This window comes from Pelecanus crispus, chromosome 6 (assembly GCF_030463565.1).
Source record: "Pelecanus crispus isolate bPelCri1 chromosome 6, bPelCri1.pri, whole genome shotgun sequence".
In the NCBI taxonomy this organism is placed as follows: domain Eukaryota; kingdom Metazoa; phylum Chordata; class Aves; order Pelecaniformes; family Pelecanidae; genus Pelecanus; species Pelecanus crispus.
This window is the reverse complement of record NC_134648.1, coordinates 14,766,232-14,779,226: the sequence shown is the minus strand read 5'-3', so window position 1 is coordinate 14,779,226 and position 12,995 is coordinate 14,766,232. Positions and strand designations below refer to the sequence as shown.

The 12,995-nt window shown below is 45.7% G+C and overlaps 1 protein-coding gene across 1 annotated transcript in view; it reads left to right on the top strand.

Annotated features, from left to right (window-relative positions):
• The first annotated feature begins 1,928 nt into the window (after positions 1 to 1,928).
• TUB (TUB bipartite transcription factor) overlaps positions 1,929 to 12,995 on the top strand; it is a 155,712-nt gene continuing 144,645 nt past the window's right edge. Inside the window, exon 1 of the mRNA XM_075712646.1 lies at positions 1,929 to 1,984. Coding sequence (XP_075568761.1) covers positions 1,929 to 1,984 — 56 coding nt within the window. The remainder of the gene's footprint in view (positions 1,985 to 12,995) is intronic.

The window sequence follows — 12,995 nt, the reverse complement described above, 5'->3', positions numbered from 1 at the left end:
CCTTAGGAGCTGGGAGTGCATCATACAGCTTACGAGCAGGGTTAGGCACCTGGCTGGCCTTGCAGCAAGGGCAGGGGCCGGGAGATGCTAACATGGGCCAAAGAGTAGAGGCTGTCTGGGAATGGTTTGAAAGCAGTCCCCCCATCCCCTATGCATGTATGTAGACATCCCGGGTCACCCCGGGGGCTGACTGTGCTGACCTGGCACCACTTCTTTTGGTCAAGGTATAGTCAGGTGCTCTCAGCAGCCCCCTGTGCCCATGGTGTTATGAGCCATGGGGAGGCTGTAACTCCTTAAATCAAGACTGAAGTGCAGGGCAGAGCACGGTGCCCTGGGCCCATGAGTGGGATGCAGTGTCCTGAGCACAGCTGTGCAGAGCTCCGAACCTGCTTCTGCAGACACAAACCTCTGCCTGCCTACACCTGACCCGGCAGACATCCTCCTCATCCTGGGAGTGTCCACCGAGCATCATCAGTAAGGCTTGCTTTTGAGATCTGCTGCCCAAACCAAACTCTTTGGTAGGAGCTATAAAGGGTGCCCTGTACAGAGGGACATGATTCAGCTGTCTCTGCGTGTCTGTCATTGCACAGCCGTGCATCTCGGCAACCAAACTTCACAAATGTGTGGCACGGGGAAGCTGACTGCATGCAAATGTTTTAAGAGGAGATGTAAGAAACCACTGCACAGTTTGAAGGCAGACCTGTAATAAAGCAGCTTGAAAATGCAGAGATGTTGTCAAAGTTCTGCTGAACTTTTTTTTTCTGAAAGGAAAACCACAAGTGAATTTGAAGGAAGATTATTTTTTTGTGTGTGTATAAAGTGGTTCAGTCTGAACTGCTGTTGCACAGTCCCCTTGTACTGAGGTTACCAGAACCGATCAGAAAATATTCAGTGAGCAAACAAGGTCTGATTCCCAGCAGTGGGCAGGCAGGGGCACCTGGGAGCAGAGCAGACCCCATGCTGCCTGCAGCTGGCAGAGGTGAGGATGCCTCTGCAAGACCCACAGGTCCTCAGCACATGACACTGAATATTGCTGGTCTCCACTGGGGAAACATGGGCGGGAGCCACAAAGTGCGACTTGGCTCGGTCCTATGCCCGAGACCTGCGCTCAGAAAGAGTCACGTTGAGGCTAGACGGATGTCACGCTGACGCCCCTGCTCTGGGACAAACTGGGGCTGTGCGCTGGGCAAAACCAGCAACTGAAATGGGGTATGCAAAGCGTTTTTGCTGTACTCCGAGTGACCCCTTGAGAAGTCTGTACGCCGACCTGTTGGATGCAGGGGCTGCAGCGGGCGGTGCGGCGGGGCCGTGTCCCCTGCGGGGAGGTGATGCTGCGGAGCTGCCTGACCACGGCCGGCTCCCAGCGCTGCCCCTGCGCTCAGGGGATGCGATCATCGTCTGCCTGGAAGATCACGTTGGCGAGACCCAGGGACCCGCGGCAGGGTGAGAGATGGCTGATGTCAGAGCGATGGACCCGTATCTGTGGCAACCAGAATAACTAAATAAATAAAGAAAGAAAGCGCGTGTGCTGGAGCAGGAGGCGTGGAAGCTGCTGCTCCCAAGCACAGCTTCCCTGAATATCTCTTAAGCAGCTTAGCACCCTTGTTCCAGTTTATTACCTGAGCGCCTTTGTGTCTGCCGGGTGGCTGAGAGCATCCTGCCGCCGGTGCCCTCAGCAGGGACCCCGGGAGCCTGCCCTTCCCTTCATCCCTCCCTCCCCGGCACGGGCAGTGGTTTGCTCCGTGCATCCAGAGCTCCGGGCGAAGCTGCCACTCGGTGGTGAATTTTGGCCCCGCCGTGCAAGGCCGGAGGCGTCTGCCTGCATCCCGACGGTGGGCCCGTCGTCAGGCAGGTATTTGATTTCCAAGCCCGGCAGCCGGTGCCTGCGGGAGGCAAGCGATGCTGGAAGTGCCGTAGCCAAGCCAGAGATGGATGGTGTCAGCAGCAACAGGACCATGTCTTACAGTAGATGGAGTTACAACAGGTATCGTCTATCTTGTTTTGGTTTGTTGGGTTTTTATCTTTCTTCCTTCCTCATATTTTAAAACTGGCAAGCTGTTTATATAAACAGAGAGCCCTCTTCAGGAAAGCATAACCCTTTACTAATGCTGCTTTTACACTCTGAAAGACAACTGAAGTACCCCGGTTTCCCAGCGATTCAAGCAGCAATGTTTGCTGTTGTTTAGCAGGCATTTGTCTGGAAATCAGGGTGGTATTTTCACCCTGCTGTGTCAGGACCGGGGGTTACTCCCAGCCCCGAGCAGTACAACACAAAGGTTTCCCGGGCTCTCCCCTCTGAGCAGGGCAACTGGGATGCAGTGATTGCCTGAGCAGTCACCTAGTCTTCGGAAAGGTGATTTCTGCTGATTGTTCAAAGTCGGCACCTAGACATTTTCTACAAATATAAACTAAAGCTTGGGAAAGGAGGGGGCCAGGGAGCCAGAATGTGGCTTAAGAGTGATATTTTCAAGGGAAGGCTGTGAGGAACTCTGTGTACAGCCCAGGTACCACAGAGCTGAGGGGGCTGAATTAGGTGTCTCACTGAGACAGCTGAAACATTCACATCATGTTTCATATCAAGATGCAACTATGTATGTGTATTTTTCCTCTTCCGGGCAATGGAATATTATTGTAGCATTAGTTTTGCTTTTATGATGTGATTCACGGTTGTGATTGACAGGTTCTTTAAGCCTAGATTAAAAAAAAAGGTACAAACTTCAAACTGTTCCCCCCCCCCTTACTTTTTGTCTGCGTAAATGTTACACCTGAAATAGAGCCAGATGCTAAGCAGTATTAGCATCTCACTGAATCACTACTGCAAGCCACCACAATATTCTGAAGAAATAACCTTTGGAAGTGGTTTTCAGTGCTTAAACATGTATTCAGTGTCGCCCACGCTCTCCGGGTGCGTGGGTTTATATGGTTTATACGTGCATCTAGAGAGTTTCACTCATTTTTGGTACATTCATACTGCCTCAGCAGAAAACATATACAGATCCATACAGTGGTGGCAATGGGAATGGTGTCTTCTTTGAAAAAATGTGTATATGTTTATGTATATGCAAAGCTGAGTTATACAACAAGATGTGTCTCTATGCATGTATTCTCCCACACAGGGGATGCTTTCGGTCTGATGCCATGTCCTCAGAAACAGCAGCATCAAGATTCTGTAGTGCTGAGGTCTGTCCCATGCAGTCCAAGTTTCAGCAGTTATGATATCCTAACCCTACAGTAAACAATCCAGAAATTTCACAAAAACAGCTTTTGGGATGCTTTCTCCCAGTGCTATTGCCTTTTGATATAACCTTATGTATTGCTTGTGATCTATTTCTCCAGTTTTCAGTCTTCCTCGCCATGACAGAGAAGTCACTGATTACTGTTTATTAGCCTTGCAGCTGGGAGGTGTGCTGCACTGGCGTGCCTACCCTGCTTGGCTTTTGTACAGCATCTGGGGGGAGAAATGCAGTATTTCAGGTGGCCAGTTTCCAGATTTTGAGATTTTTCCTAATAAATCCAAGCTCTGTGAACTGATGCCTGCATACTATATATACTTTTCAGTGCCAGGAGGCTGAGGAGTGAATTGCTGCATTTACTCACAGTCTTCCCTTTCTGAAAAATGGTGCAGAGTTGTTCTCACACACAGAGCCCGTCCTCCCACACCCCTCTTGTGCCCAGGCCTGTGACAGAGGAAGGAGCTAACTCTTTTGTATCCAAAACCCCGGTGGCTGACATTTGCATTTGGAGCATGTTCACTGCCCCATCTTTGGTCTCACTGAGCAGCGACAGAAAAAAAGGTTTGGGGGAGCCTTCTGCCAGGGAGGGAAGAAAATGGGAGGTGCTTGTTTTGAACATCTTTGAGCATCTGCGGTGTGTGCTGAAGCCTGGGGACATGGACTCTCCCCCCTGGGTTCTTCTCTGGCAGGGCACGAGATGCCTTTCTGACCTGCAGGCTCACGCGAAGCCCCCGCAGGCTGAGATTGTCCTATGACTACTTACGTGACTGTTGGGGCTTGGACAGGAACATGAAGTTATTGCAAGATTTCATGAAAGTTGCGCTCGAGTGTAGTGGGTTGTAGGAGCTTTGCTAGGCAAGTTAAATAACATAATTTTCTCCTTCCTCAAGGGACACTTGTAACCTTGGGCAAGAAACACTGCTGCTTGTAAAGCGTGGTTAATGACGCTTACCTCATTTACAACAGTCCTGTGAAACCAAGTAATAATGCTTGGGTTCTTCCTCCTCACCGGTGGCCACAAAATGTCACAGCTGCTTTCGGGGTAGCTGCTCTGTGGCAGATTGTTTTGGGCTGGGGCTTCTCCAACATCAGGTGGCAGCAAAGAGAGCATAACTGATATTTTTTTGTTGAGTAAAAACATAATATTTACAATTCCTAGCTCTGTTACTCGTTACTGCGTGACCTGCAGAAGTCACTGTGCTTTTTCGCTTGTCCCTCCCCCTCTATTTCCCTGGACCAGGGGGTTTAGGCACATACCTGTCTGCACGGGTGCGTGGGGCAGCACTGTGAACAGCCAAGCGCTGTGCAAAAGCCAAAGACTGCTCCTCCGGATGCACGCCCAGGTTTCTCCTCTTAGTGTTGGAATCCATGAATCAGCATTGCAGTTACAGAGGGACCAGGCCAATGGAGCAGGTGCTGCCTCCCATAAATATAACTGCATCTATCATTTTAAAAAATGCTCATTGTCAGTTAAATCAGATGAAGGGAATTAAACAGAGGGCTTGGCCTCTGGACTCCATAAGGTGCATGATGGTAGAAACCCATAGAAAAGAACGAGTTGCTACATCCCTTTCTGCTAAATGGCCAAGCATGTGCCTTGCAGATAAAAGCACCTGTGTGCAGCATGCAGATGTTTTTCTAGTGGAGTATTTGTTGTGTATCTCAGCATTTGGCCCTGTGATTGTGGTTTTTCCTTAGACTTGCTGCACAGGATTTCTCTACAGGAAAACCACTGCTCATTCCTGCAGGTAGTTTGTGAAATGAAGAGCAAGTCCAAATGTTGACTGCAAAACTCAAGGTGAGGGAGCCCCATGCAATGAGAAGAGACTGCTCAACAAAGTGTTCACCTCAGCTGCTCTCCTAACCAAAGGAAAGCTTTTCTTCTCCCCACATTAGACCAGTGTGTATGTGAAAAAGAAACAGGTACAGTGTGAAAAGGCTCTCAGTGACCGTTTGTGGCATTTCCACATTTGACCTGTTGGCCACCTTATAAGGCCAGCCTTATCTCAGGCACATCTTTGCCTTCCTCCCTTTCTGGCGCTGTGATAATTCCCTCATCACTCTGAATGTTGCCAGCCAGAAGCAAAGGATAGGCAGCAATTTAAACAAAAACTGGGGATATTTTGACGGTCCTAGAAACACTTGGGACTTCAGCAGTCAGCTGGCTAATTCCTAGAGTAAGATAATGCTGCTCTTTCACCCTCTGCCCTTGGTGGTATGCTGTTTGCCGGACAGTTACTACTCATTTCAGTTTGGTTTCTTTTCCTCCCAAGAAACACGCTCCCTGCTCACCATGCCTATGGCCCCCAGGTGTGCAGAAATGCTTGTCTTCCAGAGCAGAGCCAAACCTGCCCTTTTTCATGTTCTCAGTTTTCAGTGCCGGCACAGGTTTTGGCAGCTGGGCTGTTGCCCATCAGCACTCTTGCTGCCTCTCCCCAGCTCTGTCCAGCACCTCACTCTCTGATGCGGGATGCTGCGCAGGGACTAGCAGACCATTTTCCCATCAAGCTCTTCAGGAAGCGTTCACCCATCCCAGTTCACTGATTTCAAATATCGTCCATGTGGGCGTAAGAGCCACCATGTAGTACTCTCTTTGGGTTTGATGCAGTCCTGTAGGAGTTCATGGTCTGTATGCAGAGAATTGTAAGGGGCTTTGCTCGGTGCCGTGGCAGTTGCTTGTGGTACCCAGCACTGATCAGGCAGAACTTTAACACTGTGTGAAGTTGACTTCCTCTAGGCAGCTTGCAGCTGAGCAGTTACTGAAAACATCCAGCATCAAGGAGTGAAATGAGCAGGAGAAGATGGGGCATTCGGAAGCCTCCCCATGCTGGTGCTACTGGAAATGGAGGTGGCAAGTGGAGGTTTTACACAGCACTTCCCATCATACCCTGGTGGAAATGGAAGCTCAGAGAGAAGATTTATTAATATGATAGGAAGGTGAAAATGGGAGAATAGGTTTTGGCTGGTATAAGACTGAAGAGCCATTCTCATGAGCTGGGCCACCTGAGTCCTTTGTAACACTTCCAGCAGCTGGAGACCACATGGACAGAAAATTAACTCTCAACAACGCCACCCAAATTTGACCACTGAAGTTCAAAATGGTGCTCATGAAGGCTTGAGGGACCTCTGATACCATAGACGTAGCTGAATCCAAGGTCTGGAAAAGCATAGTTTAGGAAAGTGTGCAGAATTCAGTCAGCCCATGGACACAGGAGACCAGTTTGAAATCAAATATATGGGCAAGTATTGCAGACAGGGAATCTGCGGTACGCGTTTGGAAAAACTGTGCAAGGCAGCGGTGAACAGCATGATTTTGCAAGGTTTTTCAGGTGGCAGTGGACTATGCATAGCTCTTACAAGGGGCATCACAACTGAACAGCTGATCCAGAAGGATTTTCTGGCAGGAGCAGCGGAAAGTTTTGCAGCAGAAGGAATGGGTAACCTGCAGATTATAGCTATGCATGAACAAAGATGTTAGTGCTGCGCTTTTTTTTTTTTTTTAGAAAAAAAACCAAACAGCAAACCACAACAAAATGCCAGCTGTGGAGGCAGTAAAAGCCGCAGTTGTTTTCCTCCTTCCTCACAATGGTTAAAGGTATTATCACACAATATAGACCTGCTTCCATGCATCGCATCTGCTCTGGGGTAGATGGCTATTGGAGTGAAATGTGGAATAAATGCTGTTGCCAGCTACTGTTACCCCCTACGTGTTTAACTATAATTCTAGTTATCAAGACAGAAATGTATTTTTGTATCTTTTTTTTTGGGGGGGGGGGGGGGGGGCAGCCTAGCAGGATATCTTAAGTTTAAATTTTTTTTAAAAGGCATGCTATTAAAACTGTAAGTTTTTCTTTGTGAAGATGTGCGGTGAGCAGTATAGTCTCTAAATATGAAGAGTGAAGGGCAATATAGCAAACTATCTCAGGATTGTGTTGATAGTCATCTTTCCTATCAGATGGTCAGAGACCTGGTCAGAGAGCTCATCAACAAATTGCCATTAACAAATTTTGTGACAAGACTTCTTTTAGAAGAAGGTGGAGAGAAAAATAGAAACAAAATATACCTATCTCCTGTCTAGACATTTGTAGACCTCTGTAAAAGTCCCAAGGCCCCTCTAAAGCTTTATGCTTATTAAAACCTGCTTTCAGGGTTTCTCTTGAACCATAAAGACAACTCAGGCATTTCTTCAGGGTAGCAGGGGCGAGGGGAAACCAGCATAGAAGACCATAAAGAGAATGGCGTGTGATATGCCATAAAAAATGCTGCTCTAGTATCTCTTATTAGCACTTTTCTCTTTCCTTGTTCTTTGGTCTTATCGCATGCTCTGTATGAATGCCTTTTGTTACCATGTCTAAAATACACACTAAGTGCCTCATCTGCGGTGCTGGGGCACAAAATTGACAGTCTCTTCTGTGCCTGAATATGTGCACCATACAAGGAAGATAAAATATTGCAGCTCTGAGCTATCAGATACTCTTTGTGCTCTCGCTGCAGCTTCCAGAATTAGATTATATATTAAAGTAAAATCAACCAAGTCTCTCATGATCTGTATTATAAAAAGAAAAATTTTTCTCTCTCTAATACATAATTTGTGTAAACGTCACTACTAATGGAAGTCTGAGAAATAGTGTTCATGGCTGAAAACCAACCGAGAGGGTTTTCCTCCTTCAGAAATTAATCTGGACAGAAGAGCAATCCTGGCTGTCGACACAGTGGCACATGGCCGGCGCTGCATGTGCAGCTGGCTGGCGAGTGGCAGTGCACGTGGCTGTGGCAGGTTGATGGGGTTTGGGGAAGCTTGTTCATCACTGATTCTAGGGGATGTTTCTGCAAGAAGAGGAAAAAATTAATATTCAGTTCATCCTGTTCTTCGCAAAGGCCAAAGCTGATCTTTTTTTTTTTTGCCTTACCCAAGGAGGTAGGGTCCGTCAGTGCACTTTAAATGTCATACCACTGGGCTAAAACTATAGCCTCACATGGTCACATTCATCAAGTTAACAAGCACCGCTTTGTTTCAGTATATCTGTAACCATCACTTCCTAGAGAAGGTTGAAACGGGGATGGCAGCTGGTTTATCTTTCCAGCACCCTAAAGCCTGTTGCCTTTGGCTTTGTGCTTCTGGCTAGCGGCAAGCACCGTACTTCCAGCAGGCGTGGGGCACTGCCTGACTCTGAGACATCCCAGTGAGTGGAGCCTGCAGTCCATGGGGAGGAGGGCATACTGTTTGCATGGGAAAGCATCCCTAGTGCCCCGGCTAACCCCAAATGCCCCAGGCCAGCAAATAAGGTCAATTTATACCTGTGGAGTTTTGTTTATTCTTTCTGTCTGTCTGGTCATGGCTTTGCGATGACCAGACTGAGTTCTGCCAGCAGTCACCTGTCTTTGTGAAAGAGAGGGATGTTAGCCAACACTTAGATAGATCTGAAATGCTTGAACACCAAGGGCAAGAATAGGGGAATACTTCAACAGCTGGTATGAAAATAAAGATGTTCCCAGAAGAGTGCAGGTCTTTGGAGTGTAAAATGACAACAAATTAGCTCAAAATCAATTTCAAAAGTACTTTTTAAATTGCAAATTGTCTTTAGGATTCTACTACATGGAAGATCAGCCAGGTAAGTTACTTTGCTTGAAAAAAAAAAAAAAAAAAATTAATTCCTTGTTTTTATAAACGCGCTATGATGTGTGTTTGATTCCTTTTATCCTAATGGTGCCATGTCACATTATGGTCATGTTAACCTGGCAAACTGCCACACTGTGTCAAACATCCAATTACTTGCTGTTCGGGTAAATGTGTCAGTTCAAATTCCTGCACCAATTTGTGGGTCCTTAGGGAGACAAGACGTGTGGCAATAGTCTTTCAGTCATACTTAGATGCTGTTATTCCAGAGATAGTGTTCTTCTGTTTCGGAAAGACTGGTTTATTTTGAAATCTCATGGTTTCATGCACCACCAGCAGCATCCTCCTTTATGTGTGCATTTTTGCTGTCTGTGAACACAAACAGCTATGTTTTGCAGGATGGAAAAGTTCCTTATAGCCCCTGCGGGCATTGATGACATCGATATTAATGTTAAACCATTGATCTGTTCTTGGTTAATTGTGCAACTTACCTGGATTCACTTCTGTTTTCACAGAGTTTGCTGGTAATCCTTTAAAACATATTTCTTGAAGTTAAACTTTTCCAACTTTAAAATCCTACTCGAAAATCCTGTTCAAATGTCTTCTGCTGGGAGTCCTGAAGTACCAAAGCCAATTCCTTATGTTAATGTGGCTTTTCTACGTATGTTCTGGCAGGTTATTTTGCAGAGCTGTAACCTAAAATCCTAGCAAAACACAGGGAATTTGACCAATTAAAGGTGTTCCCAGAGAGCTGGGGGAGCTCTGCTTCTCTGGCATTCTGGGGCTGTGTAAGGAAGCTGTCCAGAGGGTCTCAGCAAGGGATATTATCAGTTAGTCATTTCAGGAGAGGCCGGCTCAACACGGACTGTTTTGCCTGTCTGCAGGATGCTCCATTTCCCAATAATAAAACTGCATTTGTACTTTATTCCTCTCTTGATTTCCCGCCCTCCCAATACTATTGGAGTGCAATTGTATGGATTTTCCCAAGCTGAAGTTGCTGGTTAAAGTTAATTTCTCACTCCATCATATTTTTTAACATCTTTGGTGGAACAAATTAAGTGTTCTACTTTTTAATATAACTTGGCTAGCTTTAGGAAGAAGTAATGAAACTTGGGCTTCATGACAGGAGGTAATAGTTTTGAACTAGTTTTCAGAATGAAGTTATCATCTGTACCGTGACACAATGCCTTCAGACCTGAACAGACTTCTTGGTGGGAAGGTTCAGATAAGTTTGAAGGAGGAAATAAAGAGATAAGTTTGAAGGAGGAAATAAAGAGAGGGGCCAGTAGGGAAACTGGTAGCTGTTCATTATTAAACAGCTGCTGTGTCTCACCATGGAGCAGGTTAGTTGATTTTTATGTACGTGTGAATCGCTGTTGGCTACCAAGAATGATGTGTGTGGTCAGTGGATTTAGTTGGTTTTACTTAGATAGGTCTAAGTGAATCTCAGATGAGCTAACTGGCGCAACACAGCTTCCTGAAGAGGAAGCCTTCTAAATAATGAATAGTTTATAGTCTTCTCTTACTAGCGACAAGTGGGTAATAGGTGAATACTGAGAGGGATCTGGGAAGCAATGGGACTCGAGCTGGGCTCCAACAGACTGTGTGAACAGGAGCTTTTAAGGTATTCACGGTAACTCTCCCTGCATGACGTACTGTGCTTCAAACCAGATTAAATCCAGATGCTGATAGGTAAGTGTCACCTTCTCTTGGAAGCTGTGATTTTGCACTGGTTGCTGAAGGCAGCACTGGTTTGCTTCCCAGGTGCGTTCTTCAGTGTGCACAGACACACTGTCACATTTCTCCAGAAAGTGCATCACCCACACCACCCCCGCCTAAAATTTCACTCCTTTCATCCTGAGCACACACAGTATAAACTACTTTTTCTCTCTGGCATGCTTTGTTTCTCTTCTCTCCTTTCTAGCAGTCCCTTAAATGTATTTAATTAGTGGGGATTTTGAAATTCAGTTTGGGCCACTCACACAAGAAGCATAGGAGCCGTTCTGGGCTATGAACCCAGGTTGAGGCCAAAGCCCATTTAAGTCCCTCCTTACAACCCTTCTGTTCTTCTGCTAATCACAGTAAGAGGATTAGCTTGAGGAGCACGGCATATTGAATACTACAGTCAAAGATGTTCATATCAGGCTCTGGGCTACTTTCATGCATCCTTTTGCAAATGTAAAATGATTCCTGAAGCAATGGGTGAACTGAGATCCAAGGTAATTTACTCATGTTTGGAATATATGTGTAAATTCAGCAAGAAAAGGAACTTTGGACTGAAAAATAAGAACTGGCCTTAAATCAGAGCTGAGATTTAATGTTCCAGACTTGTTAAAAGGCAGAGCTTTTGCTGTCACTGTCCACTTGTGTTTGGAATCAATTGTATCATGCAGATGTTATTTGCTTTCTCTTATGAAAAATAATGAGCAACCATATAATATTACATTGCTTTTGTTGGTGCCTGGGTTGTACCTTCTGTGAAGGTGCGCTCCTCCCATCAGCTTCTGGCACAGGTGGGACGCTCTTTGCAAGGGAGCTGAGGCTAAGCCACAGCTATTTCTGTTCATGATTTTTGGAGCTCCTGGAGTTGAGCTTCAGTCTGACTACAGGGATTATTAAATAGATCATCTTAAATATGGTATCATTAAATGCAAATACACTGCCTTTTGCTTGGGAGGTGGGGAGAGAAGGCATTGATATTTTCCTGATACTTATTTTCTCCTCTGGGCATCAGCTCTTGGCCACTGATAAGGCAAAGGGAAACACTGGCCTTGCTGCGTGCAGCCACTCTTGTGCTCCTGAGCAATTGAAACCAAAATTTGTCCGGCAGGCATCCTCCTGGGCAGGCTGGGACTGCAGGTATCCCAAACAAACATGTCTCTGCCTGGGCGGGCAACTGAAGCCCAAATGTGGTGCCCAAACTCTGTTTTGTTCACTGTAGTGTCTTTTACTATATGTTATGTACATTTGATTAATTCACTGGAAAATCCCTATGGACTAATATGTTGTTTTAAAATGTAATTATGGTAAAATGTCTGCAAGAGCAGAAGCATTTGTTTTTCTTATCCATTGCAGTGAGGCTTTTCTGTTGTCTTGATTGTGCTGTAGATTTGTTAAGGTAATCCAAAGAGATGCTGAATTAAGAGTCAAACGTAAGTATGCTGTATGTGTGGGAGACAAGTTGAGTCTTTTCCCATCTCAGTACACAAAAATGCAGTTTTTTAGGTAAGCTCTCACCATTCACTAATAAGTATGGGTGCTCTGCTGTGTTTTGTCTGCTTGTCCTGCGTGAAGCATTCCTACTGAGCCTGGGGGAGCTGTGCCATGGGAACCGCCCTGGATCGTGGGTGCAGGGTGATGCCGAGTGCTGTTCCTGCTGTGATAAACCTGCTTGTTAGAGGAAGCTATGCATTTATCTTTGACTCAGCTTGACTTTTTGGCATGGACAACTCTCTCTCTTTGCTTTCACTTTGCCCCCATTAAACTGTGGGATTGTCTGCATGTTTTGAAATAACCCTATTTCAAATGGAAAGTTGAAGTGCCTAAGTCCCTCTTCTGTGGATCTTATGAGTCTTGTCAAGAACAACATTGCAAAGAATAAGTTTGCATCTTATCAGTTACCTTCCTGGCTGGTTGTTCGGTCCAGACTCTGTCACAAAGAGGAGCTGCTAGTATTTTTATGCATTTATTATTCCTATGTACTGAGCAGCATAAAAGTGCTTGTGCCTCCAGTAGCTGTATGATGCTCCAGTAGTGCATGAGGCTCTGAGTGTATTTGCAGCGCTCCGGTTTCTTTACCACATGACCGCTCTTTTTCTACAGCTATAACACCTGAGTTTACCTTTTTGATGTCATCTCAGTCATGGTGCAGCTGAACAAAGATCCTGAATTTTGTGTATGGTAAATGAAATAATGTATGTCAGTGTTGAAAATACAGAGAATCAATTTTTTTACTAAGTTTCTCTTCACCACTCTTGTGTAGGTAGTTGGAAAGTCAGGGTCGGTGACTTTGTTAAGAACAGGCAAGGAGAGAGGGAGTGATAAAACAGATTATTTAGCAGAGAACAATATTAGAGCCATTTTAATGAGCCTTTTCTGAAGTAGCTAAGATTCAGGCTTTTAATATAGTGCAGAAATTATGCAAA